General features: G+C 40.3%; 3 protein-coding genes across 5 annotated transcripts; 1 reads left to right on the top strand and 2 right to left on the bottom strand.

The window, feature by feature from the left end:
* Positions 1-231: 231 nt before the first annotated feature.
* LOC135641135 (obtusifoliol 14-alpha demethylase-like) lies at positions 232-4,153 on the bottom strand. 2 transcript variants are annotated; one of them, XM_065156211.1, is made up of 3 exons: positions 4,014-4,153; positions 3,340-3,819; positions 232-1,455 (listed from the first exon to the last, which is right to left on the bottom strand). In XM_065156211.1, exons 2-3 carry the CDS (start codon positions 3,814-3,816, stop codon positions 454-456), a joined length of 1,479 nt encoding a protein of 492 aa, XP_065012283.1. In that variant the 5' UTR covers positions 3,817-3,819; positions 4,014-4,153; the 3' UTR covers positions 232-453. The 2 variants fall into 2 exon arrangements, with proteins under 2 accessions (XP_065012283.1, XP_065012284.1); XM_065156212.1 differs by having other exon boundaries at positions 3,340-3,904; positions 4,014-4,140.
* A 503-nt stretch (positions 4,154-4,656) lies between these two features.
* Positions 4,657-9,581, bottom strand: LOC135641136 (chromophore lyase CRL, chloroplastic-like). Of its 2 annotated transcripts, none has more exons than XM_065156214.1 (9): positions 9,287-9,581; positions 9,135-9,184; positions 8,524-8,584; positions 8,394-8,429; positions 7,870-7,920; positions 7,407-7,499; positions 5,285-5,389; positions 5,072-5,164; positions 4,657-4,975 (listed from the first exon to the last, which is right to left on the bottom strand). In XM_065156214.1, the coding sequence occupies exons 1-9, from the start codon at positions 9,461-9,463 to the stop codon at positions 4,832-4,834; spliced, it is 810 nt and encodes a 269-aa protein (XP_065012286.1). In that variant the 5' UTR covers positions 9,464-9,581; the 3' UTR covers positions 4,657-4,831. The 2 variants fall into 2 exon arrangements, with proteins under 2 accessions (XP_065012286.1, XP_065012285.1); XM_065156213.1 differs by having other exon boundaries at positions 4,772-4,975; positions 7,395-7,499.
* A 6,450-nt stretch (positions 9,582-16,031) lies between these two features.
* On the top strand, positions 16,032-21,986 carry LOC135641134 (auxin response factor 24-like). Its single transcript, XM_065156210.1, has 15 exons — positions 16,032-16,520; positions 16,626-16,738; positions 16,894-16,989; positions 17,089-17,145; positions 17,275-17,427; positions 17,506-17,590; positions 18,046-18,136; positions 18,213-18,377; positions 18,582-18,701; positions 18,801-18,876; positions 18,950-19,121; positions 19,203-20,149; positions 20,867-21,057; positions 21,146-21,341; positions 21,669-21,986. Exons 1-15 carry the CDS (start codon positions 16,367-16,369, stop codon positions 21,675-21,677), a joined length of 2,625 nt encoding a protein of 874 aa, XP_065012282.1. The 5' UTR covers positions 16,032-16,366; the 3' UTR covers positions 21,678-21,986.
* The last annotated feature ends 1,513 nt before the right edge of the window (positions 21,987-23,499 follow it).

The following is a 23,499-nucleotide window of genomic DNA, read 5'->3' as shown; positions in this document are numbered from 1 at the left end:
CATACAAGTCGAAAACATAAGAATATTCTTTGTATGAACATAGTTTGAATGGCAATTGCATTTACTCTCCTTTTCTTGTTATTTTATGCATCCCTCATAATCATAAACTATACTTAGATCAACATTTCAAGCCAGTCCAGGTTGGTTTGAAGGAATGCATCGACTATGTGACAAATGACAATTTGGGGATCAACTTTGCCAACTGCTTAACACACACTGACAAACAACTCAGAACAGTAGAACACTGGATGGCTTCAAGAGTACTGCAAACCACAAGACCAAAGCACGCATCCTACAATTACATCTAGATTTAAGATCATGCATACTACAACAATAAAACAGCTAGGTTCGAAGAAGAACGATGACAGATTCGAACTAGGATAGAGATGGAGACAACAAACAGTTGAATGTCCCCGGACAGCATCCGTGGTTTGTACCGCACCATCACACCTGTTAATTGTCAATGGACAGCTTACGCCGCTTGTATCGCACCATCACTTCTCCTTTGACCCCGACGACCATCGCGTTCCAATCATTTTCAGGGAAGGGAGATATCAGCTCAAACTCAAAGTTCCTCAGCAAGTGGCTCCATATCGCCTTGATCTGCAAGTATGCAAAGGGCTCCCCCAGGCACCCATGCCTCCCACCCCCAAATGAAATGTATGAGAAGGCTCCAGCTGCCTTGTCTTCATCTCTCCCAGGTGCAAATCTGTCGGGATCATATGTATTTGGGTCCTTGTAGATGTAGGGTAGCCGGTTTGCAAAAGCTGGGGAGGTGGCTACTATGTGGCCCTTCGGGATATCATACTCCTTACCATCTTTTGTTGCAACTGTGAAGTCATCATGAGAGTAGCGGAGCAGCATTATCAATGGAGGGTGAAGCCTCAGAGCTTCTTTGATACAACGGTAGAGGACGTCCATCTCGGATAGGATGTCATGGTCCACCTTATCGCCGTGTCTCCTCATTATCCCCCGCTGCTCTTCGAGAGCAGCTGTGAGGTACTTCTTGTAGCTGAGCATATAAGCCCCAGTCCAGGTGGAAGTGATAGAACTGGTGTGCTGTCCTGCAAAGAGGGCGGCGATGAGCAGCCCAGTAATCTCTCCTTCAGTGGTTGGGCGACCATCCTTGTACCTTGAATCGATGAAGCACTGCAGCATGTCATCCTCTGATTTTCCAGAACTCTTGCGCGATTTAATGATGGTGGAGAAGATCTCAGCTATTCTAGCACGGGCACGATCACGTCGGCGATGGGCTGGGATTGGGAGGTAGGGGAATATGACACTGATGGGGCGCATGCCATTGTCGAGATCATGAAAGAGGGCAGAGACATCATCGAAGAGCTTGTCTCTAACTTCCCTCCCCAACAGGCATCGGCTTGCTGTCAATATGATCAGATGCTCCAGCTCATATTTCAAATCCACTGTGCCACTCTCTCCCCATTTCGAAAAGTAGTCCTGCAGAAATTAATAACAAATATTTTTCATAATCACTTGAACTATAAAACAGCAGTTGCACATGGTCCTTGGAGAAATACAGAAACTAATTTAACCCTTATTGTTTTAAACTAGAACTTTTACCAATGTTAACATTAAACTATGTCATTGTTGATTGAAGCAGTGAAACCGGAAGAAGATGAAATTAAATATGAGACCTTAAGAAAAGGACCATCTACATCATTAACCTTGGGCTTTTCTTCTATAAATATAAGAAAAATACATTATGAGGATTGGGTGTATTTGGATAGAGAGATTCACCCCAACCAAACAACTGATATTGAACCAATACATTAACAAAGGTTTTCTAATGAAGACAGAAAGGGGCAGCACTTTTAGACCCCTTGCAAAAGGATATTGCTATTGAGGTAGACCAAATCTCATTGTGTGATGTCATTATTCGCAGACCTGATGAATGAGTCCCACATGTGGATTCCATGCATGACATCTGAGGGTAATCACACCTCAGTCCATCTAAATAACATGATATCTTTGCGCAAAACAAAACTTGTCTGACATTTAAAACTCCAGCCACATCATAGTGAGCAAATGCTGATCTAAGTGGCATTCGCATGCTTATAAATCTCAAGAGAATAGCTCAAGATCCAGGAAGCAAACATCTAACAGAATATGAAAAAAGAATAATCAGAATAAACAACAAAATCATATTCATTCAAGACAAATAATGTTCTGTGTTGCAGGGCTCATGTTTCTCTTTTTCAAAAACAAGTTATACCTCACAAGTTTACAAGAATCTACTGTCATCAATAAACATTAGGGAACTGGAAATAGTAATAACAGAACTTGCAGAAAAGAAACGGACTTTTGAGCAATCCACCATTGAACAAATATTTCTATGTAGAAAAAATGTGTTCTAAATTATGATCATGTAAGAATCAATCAAGTAAAACAAAACTGTAATTACAAGAACTTCATGAAGGGTTAGGAGTAACAACTACTCCAGTATCCATGAAGCATAGGAGTAGTTAACCATTCTTCATAAGAAGTTCATGAAGGGTTGGAGGTGCAATATTATATACAATTATGAAACTTTTATTCTGAATTATGAAAATCACAGAACTCACTGTTTAATTCACTGGTAAATAAGTTCCAAGTCTATGGCATCCAAAATGTTGATTTTTGTAAACGAAAAAAGTCCTCAATATTAAAAACCATTATTGGAGATAAATACTTCCATGATATGTGACATCACAAACAGAATCATCTCATCAAAATGGTTCCTTTTAGAAGTATATGTCTCTGCTAAAAATGTAGATTTAAAGATCATGTCTCATCTAAGGGTTAGCCTTTTAGATAGAATGACAACTATAAAACTTCAATTAGAACTTTTAGTACAACTATGAAACTTCCAATAGAACTTTTAACATAAATAAAAAGACCATATCTCATCAGTTAAGAATACTTATTACGACCATGAAACTTTTAATACAAATTATGGAAATCTCAGAAGTTCATGGCGCACATTGATTCTTGTAAATAATAAATGCTCATGAAATCTAAAAACATAAAAAAAAGGTTACCTAATATGTGACATTAACATCTACCATCACATCAGAGCGGTTCTCTCAAAAAGCATCTGTCTCAAAAGTTCTATGCCATGACAAAATTTATGTGAAAGGAGACAAAGTTAACATTCATGAGTTATAGCCAGAAAAAGTAGGCTATGTAAATCATGGATCTAAAGTTGAAGAAATAAATGTTAATAACAATCTAGACCACCAAAAGCTTGTTCATTATGATCGATATAATTAGAAAGAAATGCTCAAGTGGCATAGAATAAAGGAATTGCAACCCAAAACCTTTAGTTAAGAGGCGCATAATTACCTCGGCCTCGACAATCATCTGGTCCACATAGCTTCGCAGTTTGGTCACCCTGAGCGCCTCCGTGAAGAAACGGAACTGCTCCTGCCGGACCGAGTAGTCCACGTCGAAGACGACGCCCGGCCCAAAGGTCGGCACATTGAACTGGTACACCTCCTGCTGGCTGAGCTGCGCCTCCGGCGCCTTGAAGAAATGCCCCGACACCTCCGGCCCGATGAAGAAGGTGATCTTCCGGTTGATGATGTTCACCGTGAACACACTACCGATCTTCGCGTACTCCTCCCGGATCATCGGAATCGGGCCTTTCATGAACCGCAGCAGCCCGCCGACGACCGGCAGGGCCGCCACCGTCGGCGGCAGCCGCTTCCTGGACTTGGGCGCCAGGACGGCGGCCACGATCTTCGCGAGGACAAGGGTCACAAAGAAGAGGAGCCCAGCGACGACGAACTTGTGCTCCTTGAGATCCATCGCTGAAACCATGATCTGCACCGAGAAAAACTCAACAAAATTCGATCTTTCGAAAAATGGGAGGGGCAGAGATTTAGAACATCATCAAGGGAGCCAAAAACTGAGGAAGAGGCAGGAAAAGGTCAACAAATCGAGTTTAAATGTCAGAAAACGAAACAATACCAAACAAAGAAAAAATTAAAGGCAAAGAAGGGGTGTGTACTCTCTACCTCAAATCCGAGAAGGAGGGGGGGAGCAGATTAGGCTCGGAGAACGCTAGGGTTTGGATACGGAGAGATCCAGGTGAGGGCATAAGTATATCCCAAGAACGTGAAACGCATGCGATACAGAAAAATCACACTGCTCCATCTCACCTCGCTAATCGATACATCGATCGACACGCTCGGGTCGTATCCGACCAACAATTAATGCTGCTTGTAAGCTCGAGTCCACGTGACTCCATAAGATCTCGTGAGAGCCCACAGGTGCCCGTCTCGAATGCTTCCAAGAAGATGCAGTTTCTCATTGGTTTCACTGTGGCGACCGGTACAGTTTGTGTTTCCTGTTTTGCTCTTTTGGTTTAGATTCGTGCCACGCAACGTGTCAACCTGTAAATTTCTGCTAACATAATTGAAAGGCAGGAAAGACTGATATAAAATCAAGATGAACAATGTTGTAATTGTCGATGATCACATAGATGCTGCATAATTCTCATGTGTAGACAACTGATGATCGTGCCATCCAGAGAGTAACATGGATGAACAGAAACAGCAGAGTAAAATATCAACCACATTCAGTTTCAAGACAATTATCCCCCAAGGGGCATAAATTGCTCACCTGTGAAGCATCACTGCAGTGACTAACACTGTCGAGAACACAGAACCCATGGACTATATATCTTCTTCATGCACTGAGGTTATCTGGTGATACAGAAATCTCCTTGGTAAACCATGAGTGTTGTCGATGAACTTTGCAGGAGAAGGGTGAGTGGGTCAAAATACGAACATAGAATAAAGATTTTATCTACCAAATATTTACATTATGAAGGCTATTGTTCACTGACTACAAAAGGATTATCCATCTTCTTCTCGAGTGACAATGTAGGGGGGAAGTTCAATGGTGAAAACATGTCGTCGTAACTTGACGGCGTTGCAGGTTTGAATTCGTAAGGACCTGCCTTTGGACCCCAGACCTGTGGTTTTGTGAAATCACACAATTAAGTAACCCTTGGAATCTACTATGAAACAATATGTAGGAAAGTTGTAGTGCAGCAAATTTTAGAGACCACCTGATTGCCTTCATCATCGTAACCTCTGTCCCATGTATGTATTTCACCGTTTCTATGAACTGTAAGCTCAGATGTAGAGTACAATGCGCCGTTCTGTCAATGAAGATGAATCTTGTTTATTCAAAGGTGAAGAATTAAGGACAATTCTCAGTCTAAGTCAAAATTGAGTGGAAGCAAATCCTGCACTATGATAAGAGGTTCAAAGAAGAATACCCATGTATTAGGAAAGCCGCCTGGTGGAGTTGAACCTTCATATAAGCAACGCTTTCCACGTTCACAACGGTTGAGGTGAACTGTTGTTAGATGTTCTGCAATATCCTGAAAAACAACCATAATAAATGTTTGAACATGTTATAAACAAACAAACATGCAACGATGTTGAATTTCACTGCTGCTGCTACTACACTGACAGCTCCACACATTTCACTGACAAAGGATAAAAACTTAAAAAAAGTAATGACCATTGGCATTAGCTGTCCAGAAAATATTATGAAGCAAGCAGAGAAAGAGCTCAATCAGTAGCCTGCAATAATTTATGTATACCTTAACCTACTGCCGAACAATCTTGGGTAGCATGGGGGATGTCAAAATATTATCCCAAATAACGAAAGTATACTGTTTCAACAATCAGGGTATCATTCAAACAACAGATGATTAAATATAGAAATTTTGCATCAAGTTTGTACAACTATCTAAAGATAACCCTATCAATATGGAAGAAGCTAACTGGTGGAATAAACTCAAATTGCGCAAAGCCAGACATAGGAATTCCATGTTTCTACTCTTAGGGTCCTGACATGATTCTTATTCTCCATTCTACCACTTCAGTTATGCAAATTCCAAAGAGTACATGATCAGCCAAGAGTTCCAGCAATCTGAGACCTCCAGATGTAAACTTTCAGGGCGGTTTACACTTAGCAAAATAATAAAGCGATAAGAGAAAAATACAAGAAAAGGACAGGGAGAGACATGAAATCAAACATATTGCAGTTAAATGGGAGAGATATTGAAGACGAACTGGAACAGAAAAATGTTGTGTAGATTGCTGTGATTCAGTTTCTCACAACTTGTGTCCTAAGGATTAAAAATATGGGAAAATGATTTCAAAGTGAGAATTAACTGAAGGAGATTTTTTCTGAATTCACAGTGCATCTCATTTTTGCTTTCCTTACTTTCTCATTTACCATGTTTTGCTGATAGAACAGAAGGGACAGTGACAAAGATCCAATATTGTAGTCTTAGTTGGCAATGGAATTTAGCTGCAAATAGAAAACACCTGATAACAGTCTTGAAAGAAAAATTAGAGCTAAAAATATGATAACATAAATCTAATACATAAATTGTTTAGTATGATCTAATAGGGGTTAGCTATATGATATTTTTAATGGTCAATTGAAGTTTCTTTTGAACAAGTTGACATGATTTTCCTTGAGTCAACAAAATGTATAAATTTGAATCAACTCAGATTTCCCACAACTCACTTAAAGTATGTTTGGATAAGTTCAAATCTTCAGTATTACCTTACCCAACTATCATGCTAATAATGCCAAAATTCAAATTTTAAGGACATCAAAAAAACTTCATTGTATAAGTAATTCATGTTCCTCCAGTTGCAATATAATATTTCATAATATTACAATTAGGTTTACCTATCAAATTTGAGCAGCAATCAGTGGAACTATGTGGGAGATTCTTTTTCCTTTTTTTTGAATAAGGAATTTACTTGTGACTAGCATCGTTGAAAAAAGAAAACAGTGGCACCAACAGCTTTGCTACAATTTTTTTCATTTTATTATGATTTGTTTTAGAATATCAGCCTGCAGTATTCTTAAGTCAACTGTACCTCCCAACTCCAGGGGCTACTCCTAGGAGCAATCTTATTCAAGTTTCAACTATGATAATAATTTCGTCCATCTAACTTATTTAATCCTATCTTTCCAAATTCATGAATAAGCCCCCTGTGATCAGATATATCTATCTTCAGGAGTATTTGCCGATTATTTGGAAACATGTGTAAAATGAGCATACTGTTTGTGTGTTATAATGCGATTAAACATGAGAGGTTTAAATACTGCAACATTAGCAGTACCATGTCATAAGATACTAATGACAACATTGCTAATTAAGCATTATGGTTTGTAGCAAATCAATAGATATTAAAATAAAGATTTCAAGATTAAAACCAGAAGAGAATATGATATCTTGTAAAACCCCTTTTTTTTCCATTTCAATTGTCAAAGAAATATTCTTTATATAGACCACACTGCAAATATATCCATATAAAAAATAGGACAGATACTAGAAATCAAGTCAAGTTCCTTACACTAAGACATACCCCAATAACCTCCTCAGGCTGTGGCCTCTGATCCATTGGACGATCACAAAAGTTTTTGTACTCTTCCACATCTCTTATTGCATATGAACTCAACTGTCAATTGAAAATATTTCAAAGAATTAGAGTCCACGATAGTAAACACATAAGATGATGCCAGGCAACTGATAGGAGTTTCAACAAGCACGCAGTTGGCTCCAAGGTTCAGGTAAAAATGTGTACTAGCCAGAACATGTTGGTATCTTTTCCAGTTCATAAGACCGTTTGGATGCAATGTCATTCAGAAACTTGTTAGACAACATAGGCAGACTAAATCTTGAATGTTTTGAGATGTAAATCATTCTAAATTTGATAAAAACAATAATATGAAGTCCAGGAACCAAAACAGCAACATTAGCAATCCAGAAGATTAAGATAGAATAAGATTTGCTGCTGACTTATTAAAGGAATTTAAAGCCATTCTCACCTCAACATCACATTTCATCTCTTTTGGACAAGGCTTCACCATATAAAATCTCTGCAATGATGTTAAGAGCCATAAGCAGCTTATCATGCTCCACACAAGTCAATATTGGTTGAAAAACTGTAGTCAAAAGTGAAGAGAGACACTGCAACAGCTAGAATTGGACATAACATTTGAGCCTCATAGTCTTTTAACCGATCTACATGTTTTTTAGACCTTAGGAATAATAAAGAAAATATCATAATTATACTTTTTCATTTTTTTGGGAAAACGGGAGTGGATGAGTTCCAGCTTAAGAAAACAAGAAACATCACATAATCATAAATAAGAGAGTCGCAGGTGATTTGGAAGCGAGGAAATGGATAGGTAACATAAGTCAAGCCTGTTCTAGACAGGAGTGAGGACGACGGTGATCAATTCTTCTATCATTCTTTAGAAGGGGGGAGGCCTCATTCATTGAATCTGAAATAACAGAGGAGGAAAACTAAACACTGATGGCATAAGTTCTTAATAAATAGTTATCATACTTGTCGAAAAGGTTTGTGAGGAGTTCTCCAAAATGCCTGCAAAAAGATAAAAGAAGAAAAAAATAATATATTCATATTTTGAAAAAAAAAAGCAGAACAAAACGTCAAGGAGGAAAAGCCGAGAAGGGACCTGTTCAAAGTATAAAACCCTTGAGCCATCTACCATCTCAGCCGCTGGGCACATTAGCATTCTGTTTAGAAGTAATGCTGTTAAAGAAGAATGCTTGCAACATAAAGAATGACCACAATGATATTTTATTAATAAAAAAAATCAGCTGATCACATATCAAAAGGCAAAAACTACAGAATGTAGGCAACTCTCACTGGTACGAGCTGCAAAAAGATCATCTGAAAAGCAACCCTAACCTCACCAATAAGCCGACCTAGATGGAGACTTCAGCATAATGAGCACTGTGCCTTTTAACATTTGAATCATCTTAACGTTTTTCATATTTGCACCGGATGTAACTCAATTTGGTTGATTAAAAATAATCACTAGTTCAAAGATCTAACTCCTACTAGTGCGACCCGCTAAGCCACTGGAACGAAATTAATTTGAAGAAGAGAAACAAATGTAACCATGATGATTATTTATCAAAACATGTAAATGATGTACACACAACTCCAAATATAAGCTATTAGATTTTGATATGCACACACATCCGTGGCATTCGAGATCAGAGAACTTGACAATCTTTGACAAGAAAACGAAGCATTAATCACTGAGATACACGGGCGCACCTTATGTTGAAGTAGTTGTCGGGATCATTGCGAGCCTGTTCTCGAGAGAACTTTACACAAACAATCGAAACAAACTAGTTAGAATCCATAACACTGCATACAGAAACCCAATTCGAAGCAAGGAGAAAGATGGATTATAAGATGGGGAGAACCTTCTCTCCGGAGAGGGAATCGGCGACGGCGCGGGCGTGATCCCACCGGGTGGTGGACTTCCTCATCCGCCTCAGCAACAGCGCGCCGCCCAGCAGCAGGAGCGCCTTCAGAGCAAGCCCTCGCGCGCGGCCGGCGGCCCCACCGCTGCTCGACTCCGATTCCGTCCCCGTCCCCATCGCCCTCCTCCTCCTCCTCCGCCGCCGCCGCTGCGCTTCCTCTAAGAGAAATCAACGGCCGGGGTACGAGAAGCAGTCTACCGAATCGAACTCTCGCGTCGCGGTGTAGTGGCGTCTGGTTCTCTCCTTGCAATGCTTGGCGAAATAGGGACGGGGAGGGATAAAGACACGTCAAACGCAACTGTTGCGGCTTGTTTTTTTGTTTCCTTGTTTTTGTTTTTAGAATCAAACATGCTGGTTCTTTTAAACCCCGATAATGTCAGATATTACAAAAATACCTACCACCGACGCTCTCATGCTGTTAAGAGCAAACGTGTAGCCGTGTCATGTCAACTTAATGAAGTTATTTGTAGTGAGGATTGAAATGAAATTAGCATTACATGCGTACCTAACGTTTTACATAATAGATCGTAAGTTAGATTGTGACGGACTGATATGTCAGCCACTCGGATCTTATTTTGGTTTATTTTCTAATAAATATGCCTCTAATATTTAATTTTGTGGGGATTTTAAGAAAATTATAAAAAATATTTTTTTTCCGATGAAATAAGTTCATACATACTTTTATATGTTTTAGGTGAGAATCGACTCGATAACTAATTACTTGAAATAATTCATCATTATTAAATTATAAAATTATTTATCGAATCATCGATACGCTCTAATAGTTAGATGATCACTGAATTAAGAAAAAACTCGATAAATAATTATTTAAAATAATCTATCATCATCATGTATCGAATTTTCGGTTAAATTATGACGCTCTGATATGTCAACCATTCAAATCTAATTTTATTTTTTTATTAATAAATATACCTTTAATACTTAATTTTATGGGATTCTAAGAAAGGTATAGAAAATAATTTTTTTTCAATGAAATAAGTACACACTAAGGGTCTTTTATAATGTGTTACGTAATCAATGAAATGAAATGAGAACACTAATGCTATGACTTGTCAACTATAACACAAGATCTTGTATACCTTCGTATTGGTATTGAATTAACATGGTCTACCATATCATGTGTCATTTGATTATTTATGTGTGATTGAATCTTGTATTAATAAATAAAAATTATAATTAATTATTTTATAATTTGTGAGGTAAAAACTTGTCGAAAACCAGCATTAAGGATGAATCAATCAAACTCCTTTTTAGGAATGATCAATGTATATAATCCTACATGTACAAGTAAAAATTTATAGTTGCATTTTGATACTGTGCCTTATGATCCTACTTACACAAAACCCATCATTCTCAATCCACTTAGATTTAGCTCTTTTGTCGACTATTCTAAGATTCAACAGTCAATCATTTGGCAAACCTCCAATGTAATGATGCTCAAATTATAACCATACCCACGGAAACCTTCTACAACCTAACTTGAAAAGTTGATTTGGGCATTCCAAACCGTGGCCTCTCATCTTCTTCTGCTAATCCGAATGATACAACATAGTTTACACTTAACTCCAGTCACTCCTTTGTTTCCTAGCTTCAATTCGCCCATAGTTTAATGATAGAGTTGCACTCAGTCGATCTATATTAAAGGAATAATTCTTATCAAAACTTTTCTCACGGGTCACTCAATAATCCACCCAAAGAGCTAGAGGGACCAAAGGAGTCAGTTGCTTAAACGATCGAACTATCTCAAAATATGTAAGTCCAACTTTTCGAGATAGACCATAAGGATATCAAAAATGAAATCAAGCAAGAAAAGTAGTCTAAAAGTCGATCTATATATAAGGTTCCATTTCAAGTATTATGAAGGAGCCAATCCCATACGTACTTTGAATGTCAATCTTAAAACCATATGTAGAAAGCTTTGACCTCACCAAACATATAGTTACATAGTTATATTCACCCCAAAAATAACATTATTCGAGATAGTAGATTCCCTCGTATGTCATACATTTTTAATAACTCTTAGAGGGTGATAAGAAAATTTATTATGGAGTTTGAGCTTAACTTTATTAGTTATAGATTACCAAACCTATAACCTCTTGGACACCTTATACTTAACCACTTCGTTGATCTCATATTCGAGGCACCAAGTCTCTTGGACCTGAAGCTGCTCGGTGAGCCCCTCCATCTTCTACAATTGAGCCTTTTCGATGATATTTGCATATGATATTAGTAGTACATCACTGAAACGATATTAGTCAACACTCACTTTAATTATCAACTACTTCAAGACATCGATTCCTCGTTGGCTCTATCGACTTGCACCTCTCCACATCTCGAGGGTTCAACGTGCATTTTGACTACATATGATTGAAAAAATGATAAACAAACTTATCATTAGAGACAACAACATAGGTCAGAGCATTACTTGGCTTAATAATCCTATAATCTATTAAACCCAACGTGAGTATCTAGTAATAGATAAATAGTTGCATGTTGGATATAATATCATCACATGGCCTATGGATTGATAGGCCAATAAATCAAACACTAAAGAACATGGGGATCACATGTGACTGATAAGTGGTGATCAAATCATGAGATAATACTCACCATAGGATGATACATATCCACTGATGAGCCAATGTGTTGATCATCGAAAAACACAAGAATCATACATAGCTAGCAGGTGATAATCTTATTATAAGACATATGCTCACCACGGGATGATACATGGTCAAATGACTATTTGTTCAAACTTGTGATTGGAACTATCAACCTACGTAGGCGCTAAGTTCCACGAACATCACGTAAAGTTTTTACTTGAAAATGTCATACATCCCCCTCTTATCATTGACGATTATAAACATAATCGTCCTTAGAGTCACCCATAAAAGAGATCCTATGTGCGTTTCCACTACTTCACTTCAATATAAGTCCGATCAAATCAATCCAACCCAATAACTAACTTAACTATTAGAGGGATAGAAATATTCTTAATTTAGTTTTACAGGTTTGATAGTCTATGAATAATAACCTAGAGTTTTAAAACTGACATCGATTTGATTTGAATCACCATCCCAACTCGAATAACTATAATCTACGTTAATATGTTGAATCAACACTTAATGTTATCTTTAATAAAATTAAACTAGCATTTCAGCAAGATCTTATTCTAAGCTACCCAAATTCAATCCTTTTAAGTATTGATACTAATACAACACAAAAATATTTTGATCCTCTCAAATTAGTGACCAAGTCCTAAAATGATATTCATGTATGTGTAGATATAAAGGAGAATATTCTTTGGAAAAAAGAAGAAGATAAATATACACATATGTAAACCACTAAATAGCAAAAAAAAAAAAAAATTAATATTGGCCTATAACCTAAATAACTTAGCTCGATCAATGAAAAAGATGCCCGAATATTTTGCATTTTGAGACATAAATAAATACGGTTGTATATCCAATTTAAATTAATCCAATGTAATTTACTTTTCAAAGTGTCCATATGAGAAATCATTTAGCATCTGTAACTTGAGTGATGGAAAAAAAAAATTAAACACATAAAATGTATACATTCTATGTATGTCTACAGTGGGACATGCATGCTAATATCATTTTATATTGGATATACAACCGTATTTATTTATGTCTCAAAAAACACACATACTAATATCATTTTATATAATTTTTTTTAATTATAATTATCGATTTACTGAGAGAATATACAACTTATATGCTATATTGACATGACACGTCTAACAGGTTTTTTTGTCTGTTCTGAAATTAACACGACACGTATAATAAATATCGATTGGATGATTTACATTTTGACCAGTGAAAAATAATTATCACATGATGATATATGAAGATGATAATGTGAAAAATAATTATCACATTAATAGGAGTGGTTTTGTCTATTTATCGCATTCGAAGCAATTGGCACACACCCAATCTCAAGTCATGCCAACTAATCTCCTCTGACACAGGCTCCCAAGTCTCCCATGGTTGATCACCAACTGTAAGAGAGTGAAGCTCCATAAGGGATTCTATCCGCTCCTCTCTCTCTCTCTCTCTCTCTCTCTCTCAGTTAGGACGAGAGTTATGAAGGGGATCAAAAGTTCATTCTATATAGATTTAATATCAAAAGTTCTAATCCCGGCCAACAGCACTCGAGTCGTTTGATGATATTCCTATTAGGAAAAACGAGGATCGAAGACTAAACGAGACGGTCAGCGCCTCGTCGGTACGCACCTCTGCGGAGCTCTCACGAGTCTCGGCAGCTCGGCTGGGCGCCTGCAACGTCTGCTCTGCTCCACGCGGTGCGCCCCCCCGTTGGTGGATGGACGGGCCCCTGCCCTAGGCTCCAATCACAGGTCTTCTTCATCCTCTTGTCCTCTCTCCGTGTACCCGACGCCCACTTTTCACGACCTTTCTTTGCCATCATCGAGTGCCTTTGTCTCGTCGACGGTCGTGACAAATAAATATTTATTTTTTGTGGATCCATAAATATCATATCTTACTTAATTTAATGTCTTTTCAACCATCATAATCTGTTTTTATTATCAAATATATACTCACATAAGTATCATATGGACATGACGTTTCGATTAGCTTAAACGTTTGCATGAAATTTTTATTATTATTTTAAAAAAAGTTCTAAACTTCTAATTAAATGAAGAATATTTAGATATTATCTACGAAGAAGACAAAAGAAGAACATAGGGCAGAACTGTTACAGTCACATCGACTGGCCTGACCAAAAATATGATAATACCATGACGTTTTCTATATATATATATATATATATATATCGTGTGATTGATCCGAACATTAAGCTAACATTAACGTGACTTCGTCTCGTTTAAAATAGCGTAGCAGGGAACACGAATCTCCACGCTAATGACCGCCGTTTAACTCACACGTGGCGGGTGGCGTAGAAACCCGAATTCGCACCCCGACCCGTCAAAAATTACTCGTGTCGAGCAGAGACGGTGTGAAGATCGGACGTGGCGAGATATGAATGGCACGATTAGAGCGGGTCGGTTTTTCGAGACCTGAACGGGTCGCACTTCAGTTTGAGACCCGCAAAGCAATCGTCGAGAGATGCTCTTCCAACCCTCGTGCACTCACGCGGCGTGCCTACCTGCCTCGCGATTGCAGGACCGAAGGAGCCCACCTTTCGGTCAGACCGGTCGCGGTAAAGCGTACGAAAAGTGACTCTGCTGATAGCTTTAACCCGAGTTAACGATTCTGACACGTTGGTTGGGTTTGGTTAGTAGAGGGGACCGGAGGCCCACCTTGCTTGGGTAAGGCGGGAGAGTTGTCGGGTCAGGAAGGGGCATGTGTGGGACCCGCCTCCTCAGCTCCTCGGGGCCCGCACCCTGGCGACAACTGCTTTTCCCTCCATTTTATTCGCTAATTACCTACCTCACCCCCCAACCGCCCACCCGCGTTTTCTACTGGCCAAAACGTTCCCCACGATCACCTGCCTACCCACAGCTCGATGGACTGCCAGGATCGTATCATCGAGCTTGCATGGGCCAAGCAGCTTCGCCACTTACCTACTCCGTCACCGGATTTGTGATCAGATGTCTATATAGAACAGAAAACAGTGTCTACATTTTCGTATATCGCGCAAGCTGTCCTCAATAGCCGGACGAAACACGCCACGTTTGGCAGTTCATAGGCCGCTGTTTGTAGCGCCACATCCAAACACCTACTCGGAAGGAAGGAGGCCGTTACCTCGGACGAGTAACGCATCGAAGCGTGGTGCGGGTGGCGTTACGGCACCATCATGAGCGCGTTACGTTCACCTCCCGTAAACCGACACCCCTCCAGCATAGGACTTCATTGGGCCCAATAATGGCCACCAGATATCCGACGCGTGTCATGTCGAGGCCCGGGACCACCGGAGCACGACAAAGAAAAAGTAAGAGAAACTTATATTTATATACCTTAAAATCCTTTTTTTTTCCGTGTTTACTCGTTTAGATTTCGGTTTAACATATATAATCCTTAAAAAAACAAATTCTTGTTAATTCTTTGACTTTAATTAATATATTTGGAAAAAGAATCTATTTTAAATTAACATCTGAGGATCATAGTAATCATGAATTTTCTGACAGAAATATCTAAAAATATATTTTAATATTTAAGAAATTAAATATGTGGTACCAGACTTTACAGGAGTAAAGTGTGGTTATTTGCAGAATTTTAAAAGGGTAGATTTATAAAATGGAAAGTGGAAAAGGAATCGAATTAATAAAACTGGAGGAAAATGGTTTTTTATTTTCAGGGCGCTGTCCGTTAATAGCACGACACAGGCGCCCCCCGGGGGCGAGACGGGAAGGCACGACGCCGTCATGGCTTTTTCCTTTTCGAGGGAGCCGCTCGCCTAACGGCACATTGACGGCGTCCTCGCGGCCGGTTCCGGTTGGGGAATTGACCGTGGTTGAAATGATTGCTTCGGGATTTTGACCCGAGTTAAGCCGGGTGTGATCTCGTGCTGGGCTGCTACGCAACAAGCCGATGTCATTTCGAATGATGGCTCTTCCTTGCTGCGGGTCCCACTCCGGATCCCCTCACAACAATTAGTAGGACGGTTGTTGGACTGCGTGTGCTGGACAGGATCCGAAGGGGCCCGGTCGACGACAGTACGGCGGCTCTCTCTCTCCCCTCCTCCGAGCTCCTCTCTGCGCACAAAAGAAGAAAGAGGAGAGAGAGAGAAGGATGGAGAGCGGCTTAAGATTTAGAAGAAGCGAGCGGAGGTTGCGAAGGGCGACTGAGGGGGAGACTTTTGGGTGTTCGTAGAGATTTTGGGAGCTATTTCGCAGAATTGGGACTTTTTTTTTTTGGCTTCTGATCTCGAACGATTTGGGTTGGGAGGCGTTCGGGGCTTCGATTTAGGGTTTATGATGGTTTGTCTTGGTTGGATCGGTGGTGGATGAGGGAATTGCTGAAGCGCGGTGGATGCTGGTGAGCTCGGTTGGGTTGGATGGCGTCGTCGGAGGTGTCGGTGAAGGGGAGTAGTCAAGGACGAGGGGATACCGTGTCCTCGGGATGTAGCGAGCTGCACGACGGCGCGCCGGTGAGGGGAAGCGACACCGAGGGGAGCCTTGGGCTTTCCGGCGGCGCGGTCGGCGGGAAAGGTGAGTTCCGGCCTCGATCTCCGCTCGCTGGCCAGAGAAGTTGGGTTCTCTGTTGACTATTAGGGTTTCGGTTAGGTTTTGATTTTGGAATGGTTCTTGTTCCAGATTCGGTGGATGCGTTGTATACGGAGCTATGGCACGCTTGCGCAGGCCCGCTGGTAACGATTCCCAGAGTGGGGGAGAGGGTCTTCTACTTCCCACAGGGTCATATGGAGCAGGTGAGACTTGAGAGCACCGTCTTTGTTCGAATTCCTCCCAAAATCTGTGACGCTTCGGAATCCCCCCGGTTGTTTTGGGTCATCTTTTTCTTGTTTGTGCATTTGTAAAGGTGCTGTTAATCTCCGTTTCTTGCTGGTCTTTTGTGGTGTTTTAGGTAGAAGCTTCAACAAATCAGGTAGCGGACCAGCAGATGCCTGTCTACAATCTCCCGTGGAAGATCCTCTGCCGGGTGATGAACGTCCATCTGAAGGTGCTTCCCGCGAACCCTCCTATCTCGTGTTGTAAAGTAAGTGTTGTTTCTCCCTTATATTCTGTTCTGAGCTTTAAAGAGCTATCGCTGTGTTGGTAGGCCGAACCAGACACCGATGAGGTATTTGCTCAGATCACTTTGCTCCCTGATTCAAAGGTATTTCTTCAGTGACCATGCATTTTGGTTACTTCTTGGTTGTTTTTGCTGTGGATTTTTGTTGAGCTAAGGCGATAAAGTAGAGTATTTCGCTGAGATAATAACAACACGGCTATCGTTTTTAAGCAGGATGAGAACACCGTGGAGAAGGACACGCTTCAGCCTCCACCTCCACGGCCTCATGTGTATTCCTTCTGCAAGACGCTGACCGCGTCAGACACCAGCACCCACGGTGGGTTCTCAGTGCTAAGACGGCATGCTGATGAGTGCCTACCTCCGCTGGTTAGATTTCGAGTATCCTTTTCTCCCCTCTGTGGATGGTTTATCTCCCCTTTTGCTGATTGTTTGGTTGGTGATCAGGATATGAGCCAGCAGCCGCCAAGTCAGGAGCTTGTGGCGAAGGACTTGCATGGAGTTGAATGGCGCTTCCGCCATATCTTTCGTGGTAAGACTATATTATAAGTTGTGCCCTTCATACTTCTTTGATTATGGAATCAATGGGGTTTGTGGGAATTCCTTTATTGTTTTTCTTTTATTTTCTTTTTTTTTCTGGATTTGTTGGTTTTAAAGGTTGTAGTTCCCCGGTCTATTTTAAAGGTTTTATGGGTGTTTTTTTCTCCAGTCTTGTTCACCAAAAATGTTGGCTTTCTGGTGAAATCTTTTGATGTTGGCTTTCATAGATGGTTTCTTTTTTCATCCGACTTTTTATTGTAGATGGCTAACCTATTAGCTCAAATGAGCAAGCTCGGTTGAAACAGACATCAACATGGCACACATCTGTTTCTAAGCTCTATATGCCTTTAAAGAGATCTGTATGCTCTAGTCTCGTGCTGGTTACTATGGCCACCTGTGGTAGCTAGTTATCCATGGACCTGATAATCTGCTGTGTTGTTAAACTAGGTCAACCGCGAAGACACCTGCTTCAAAGTGGATGGAGCGTCTTTGTTAGTTCTAAAAGGCTTGTTGCTGGGGATGCTTTTATCTTTCTAAGGTCTACTAATGTCCAACCCCTCCAAACATGTTCAACATTCAGGGTTATTACTAAGTGATTGCTCCATTGCTAGCAGAGGGGACAATGGCGAACTACGTGTAGGCGTGAGACGAGCTATGAGACAGCAGACAAATGTTCCATCTTCAGTTATATCCAGTCACAGTATGCACCTGGGTGTCCTTGCTACAGCATGGCATGCTGTCAACACTGGAACCATGTTTACTGTTTACTACAAACCACGGTATGTGGCCTATGCATTGTATTACATGCAACATATCACACTTAATAAAGCAACTGCAATGTATTTTGGTATAGATTTGAAGCATGGAGACAGATTGTAGGAGAAGAAAATCTCATTACTTGTCAAGCCACTACAGTTGTTTGTAGTACAAACCAAATGAGATACTTCCTTTGTCTAATTATTCCATGTGATTATTTTTGACAGGACTTGTCCAACTGAATTCATTGTTCCTTTTGATCAATATGTTGATTCAATAAAAAACAACCATTCTATAGGAATGAGGTTCAAAATGAGATTTGAAGGTGAAGAAGCCCCAGAACAGAGGTATAAAATGTATTTTACTTTCATTTCACGTCATACATAAGGTTACCTTAGGAGTGCTTGTGATAAATTGAAGTAATCGTTTCTGATCTGTACCTGAAGGTTCACTGGCACCATTGTTGGCATTGGAGATTCTGAACCAAGCAGGTGGCCTGGATCGAAATGGAGATGCCTGAAGGTGATTTATCCTAGAGTTACAGCTGTTGGCATTACCTGATCTAAATTGAGTGGTAATATGTTTTAAATTTTAGGTACGTTGGGATGAGGCCTCTTCAATTCCTCGTCCAGATAGGGTGTCCCCATGGAAAATTGAACCTGCTCAGTTGCCTCTGCCTCCTAACCCTATTCCTATGCCTAGGCCAAAAAGGCCTCGAACAACTGCCTTTCCTTCTTCCCCGGATTCATCTGTTCTTACAAAAGAAGGTAAAGTCTGACTTGTGCCATCCTACTATTTCACCAGCTTTCTTTTCAAATGAAAGTTAACTATTGGAACATGTTTGTCAGCCTCTTCTAAAGTCTCTATGGACCCTTCCCAATCACATGGAGTCCCAAGGGTATTGCAAGGTCAAGACATGGCAACATTGAGAAGTACTTTTAGCAACGAAGCAGATACTGCTCAGAAGCCAATCATGTGGTTGACACATGACGAAGAGAAAAATGATGTTTCTGCTCAGAGAAGATTGGGATCTGAGAGCTGGATGCACATAAAGAGGCAGGAACCTATGTACACTGACATGTTATCAGGATTTCAGCCTTCTGGTGATTCAAGTGGGTTTCACTCACCATTTCTTGAGCAGGCCTCAGGTGATAAAAGTTTTTTAAAGCCTCATTTCCGGGATCAAGAGGCCAAACATAACTGTTCTCCTGGCTTATGGTCTTTGATGCCTTCAAATTCAAATTTAAATTTGGGTGAATGCAACTTGAAAATGACTGCACATGTTGGTGACCTATCCTTTCAGAAAGTTGGAAGTTGCATATATGGAATGCAGGGAGGCCAGTCGGAACTGAAGGGCTTAGGAGGTGATCAACAGTCATCAGATTGGTTAGGATGTTCGCTTCCCGATTCTCAAACCGATAACGTGCCACAACACAGGGTCATCACACTTCAGCCCCTGGTACCATCCCAAAATGATGTGGCAAAGTACAAAGCAAATAATAGTGGTTGCAAGCTATTTGGGTTTCATCTAAACAGCAAACCTGTGGCATCTGAATCAGTTGTACGACAGAGCAACTCTGCAGAAATTCTGATGCCACATAGCCATCTAGCTGCAGCATTGCCCCAACCGCAAGGTCTAGAGGCTGCCAAGCATTCTGAGTCATGCATAGCTGCAAAGTTGGTCTCCGCCACACTGACAAATGGTGATACAGAGAAACTTATTCAGGTTTGTCCACAGGCTTCTAAGGATGTTCAGAACAAAATGCAAGGTGGTTCAACCAGGAGTTGCACCAAGGTAACCTTTCTTTTTAGCATAATGAATGTTGGACATGATTCTATAAAATTCATTTTGTTGCTGTCTTAATCTATGGTATTGGTATGTTGCTGTGATGATTTTTGGCTGCTGTGTTACAATTTTCTTTCATGTTACAGCTATAAAATGCCATGGACTGGAAGCTGTAACTTTTGTTATGCATTATGTAAGTGTTATTGCTATGTGTCCTTGGTTTTAATCATGGAAGTCATATTTCATTTTCAGCTGGAGATCATATGTACTACAGTGTAGGTTTCCACCTCAGAATACTAGTAATCAGAACAAGTAAATATGCTGTTATTCGACAAGTTGCAAAAAGTTAGTGCCTTCTCAATAACTTCAGAAAAAAAAAAATCTTTGAACCAGCAGCTTTCTTCATGAAACAAGTTCTTGGTGTAAAAGACCTTTAGATTGTTGTCGAATGGTTATAAAGATCCACGTAACTCTTGAACGTTCTAGTAGCTGGAGTGAATTCGATGAATAAATGCTGACAGATACCAATACTTGGCTCAAGTTTTCCTATTCTGGAACTATTGAAATATATGATTCTCTCATTCTGCATTGTATGGAGTAATTTGCCGAGTTGTCATTACTAGTTGTTACGGTGTTGGACTATTGTGAGAATATGGTAGATTTCCGAAAAGGTTAAAATTTTATGTAAATGTAGCAAGGACTTTGACCTAATTCTTTTCATTTCAGGTGCATAAGCAAGGTATTGCTCTTGGCAGATCTGTTGATCTTACCAAGTTCAATGGTTATGATGAACTGATTGCTGAGCTAGATCAAATGTTTGAATTTGAGGGTGCATTAATAGCTCCCAACAAAATTTGGCTTGTCGTATACACTGACAATGAAGGTGATATGATGCTTGTTGGAGATGATCCCTGGAAGTAAGTAATTGTATTTAACATTTTTTCTGCTTAACTTCACTTTGGTACAGTTTAATTGCCAGGGAAGATGACTCATCTCTCGTTGCAGTGAATTCTGTAACATGGTTCGTAAGATTTACATCTACACTCGAGAGGAGGTCCAAAGAATGAATCCAGGAACACTAAATTCTAGAGTTGAAGAGTCTCCAGCTGTTTCTGAAGAAAGGATATCTGGCAAAGAAACAAAGCGCCCTGTGCCTACTGCTAATTCTGAGAATTCTGAGGGTTGTCCTGGAGTTGATGTGGTATATTGTGGTTTTAAGCTTTTCCTACTTTGACAATTAAGCCTGATTTTAATGCATGTGGCTGTTCCTGATTTTCATTTGTTGATTCTGTGAAAAGATGAGGCTATTATATATCTTCATATTTACATCTGAAATGCAGTTATCTGTATCTTTGAACTTTGTTTTATTTTCAAAATGACCATATCATTGACCATTCATCATTTATCATGACGATGACAATATATACTTGCAGACAGATTTTTCTGTTTAATTTGGAGCATCCTTTTTTATTTTCTATATTTGAACTGGAAAGAAGTAATCTTTCTAGTGTGTGGTTGTCTTGTGCAGGCCTTTTGAAGATGCTAGCTAAGCAACGAACTTAACACTGAAGTAGCTTTTTGTGGTGGGTCCAACATATGAGATACTTGAAACTCTTGTTGGTAAAGACCCCGGCCTTGTCCACCTTGCTCGCTCATGCTTCTTCCCCTAGCCTGGGGCATGGAACCTTTCTTATTCCTACAGTTTTGCTGGTATTGTATTTTTTTTTTTCCTTACAAAATCGCTTGTGATATATATACCGAATAGGTAAAGTCGTCTTAATCTTTTGCACCTATGATGTAAATAGCTTCTCAGTTTTATTATAGTAAGTATAATGCACATCCCCCATCCTTTTGCCTCTTTCTGTGCTGTCATGATAATTTTCATAGAATGTATGGATGAATCGAAATCATACCAATCTTAGGAAATGGCTGTGTTCTGCACTTTTCTGTGGTGTATTTGTTAACACCAAGTTGTGATTTAATACTCTAAATACATGTTCCGGGCACTGGTTCTGCCCTAAACATCGAGATAGTGTTTCTGATAGTTATATTTGTTGATTCTTGTGTCGATTTGCTGAAGTAATGCAGTGGCCAGAGCCCTTGTGCAATGTAATGTACCTGAAAATTCTACCGACGAGCTTGAAAGCTGCTAATCACGCACTGGTACGCGCCCCCAAGGGTTTGGTGTTTACTGGTCTACGGTCAAAGGACGAGAAGAACGTGATGTGTATTTGTTACGGTGTATATCTTGTTGTAGGAACAACGATTGAGCTCTGTATTTGATTTCCATTTTCACAGATCTTGGTACCGTGAATCGAAGATGGGTTTGTTGATCATCTCGTATCGTAAATGTTGACTCTCTGATGAGATGGGCATCGGCTAGTGAGCAGGAAGCATCACCACAGACGGGGCTTCAAACTGGGAGTGCAATCTACAGTTGGTGTGAATTGCAGATGCCAACTGTCGTGCAGTGTTTCCTACAGTTGGGACATGGGCCAGGGGAGCCACTCATAACACAGGATGCTACGTAGTCATCGGTGTTCCACTCTGGAGATCAAGCATGATAAATCAGTGATCGAGAGGTGTGTCGGCTGGAATCTCACTTTCCCAGCCTCCTAATCCACTCCACCGGATTTGATCGAGAGCGTCAATTGTCTCTTGGCCTTTTCGAGGGGGAATCTCATCGATCGAGCCTGCATCAACCACCGGTTGTGTTCCATCCTTTCTCGAGAAGGAATTCTTTCCCGCTCGACTTTGCGTTGTCCAAACGGAGGAAGGAAGCAGCAGCAGATGAGCACATCGGATCTCCAGTCAGAGCTACGCTATGTTGGGCGAAAGTTCAACAAGGACCGGGGAATCTCTCTCTCTCTCTCTCTCTCTCTCTCTCTCTCTCTTTCTGGCGGCAAACAAAGGCGGAGGATTGCTGGGTGGAAAAACCAGAGACAGGAAGATCTTCGTCTTTCCCGGGCAGGATTGCAGACGCTTCTTTTCTGATGAGATAGATGCTGTGGGGTGTTAATGCGGGTGACGGTCAAGACGTATATCATCGCCCACTTATGGCTGGTTGGCTTGCCGGGCCCCAGCCGTGATGTCTCAGTAGTGCAGAAAGGAATAGACCTCGATCAATAATTTATCTTGTCAGCGAAGCCCCAACTTCGATCGATGTCCTACTCATAGATACTTGCAGGGGAGTCAGTAATTGCAATCCTTTGGCTCTTCCTTTTTTATCTACCGTTACGTAGCACCGCAACCATCTCGTTCTCGCAAATCTGCCATGAAATATTGTCAACGAAAGATCATATATGTAACGAGTAATAAATAGTATGAAGGGACCGAGACAGATGTCATATAGTCAAGTC

This window comes from Musa acuminata, chromosome BXJ3-6 (assembly GCF_036884655.1).
Source record: "Musa acuminata AAA Group cultivar baxijiao chromosome BXJ3-6, Cavendish_Baxijiao_AAA, whole genome shotgun sequence".
Lineage (NCBI taxonomy): Eukaryota > Viridiplantae > Streptophyta > Magnoliopsida > Zingiberales > Musaceae > Musa > Musa acuminata.
The sequence above is the reverse complement of the archived record's forward strand: the minus strand, read 5'-3'. Positions and strand labels throughout refer to the sequence as shown.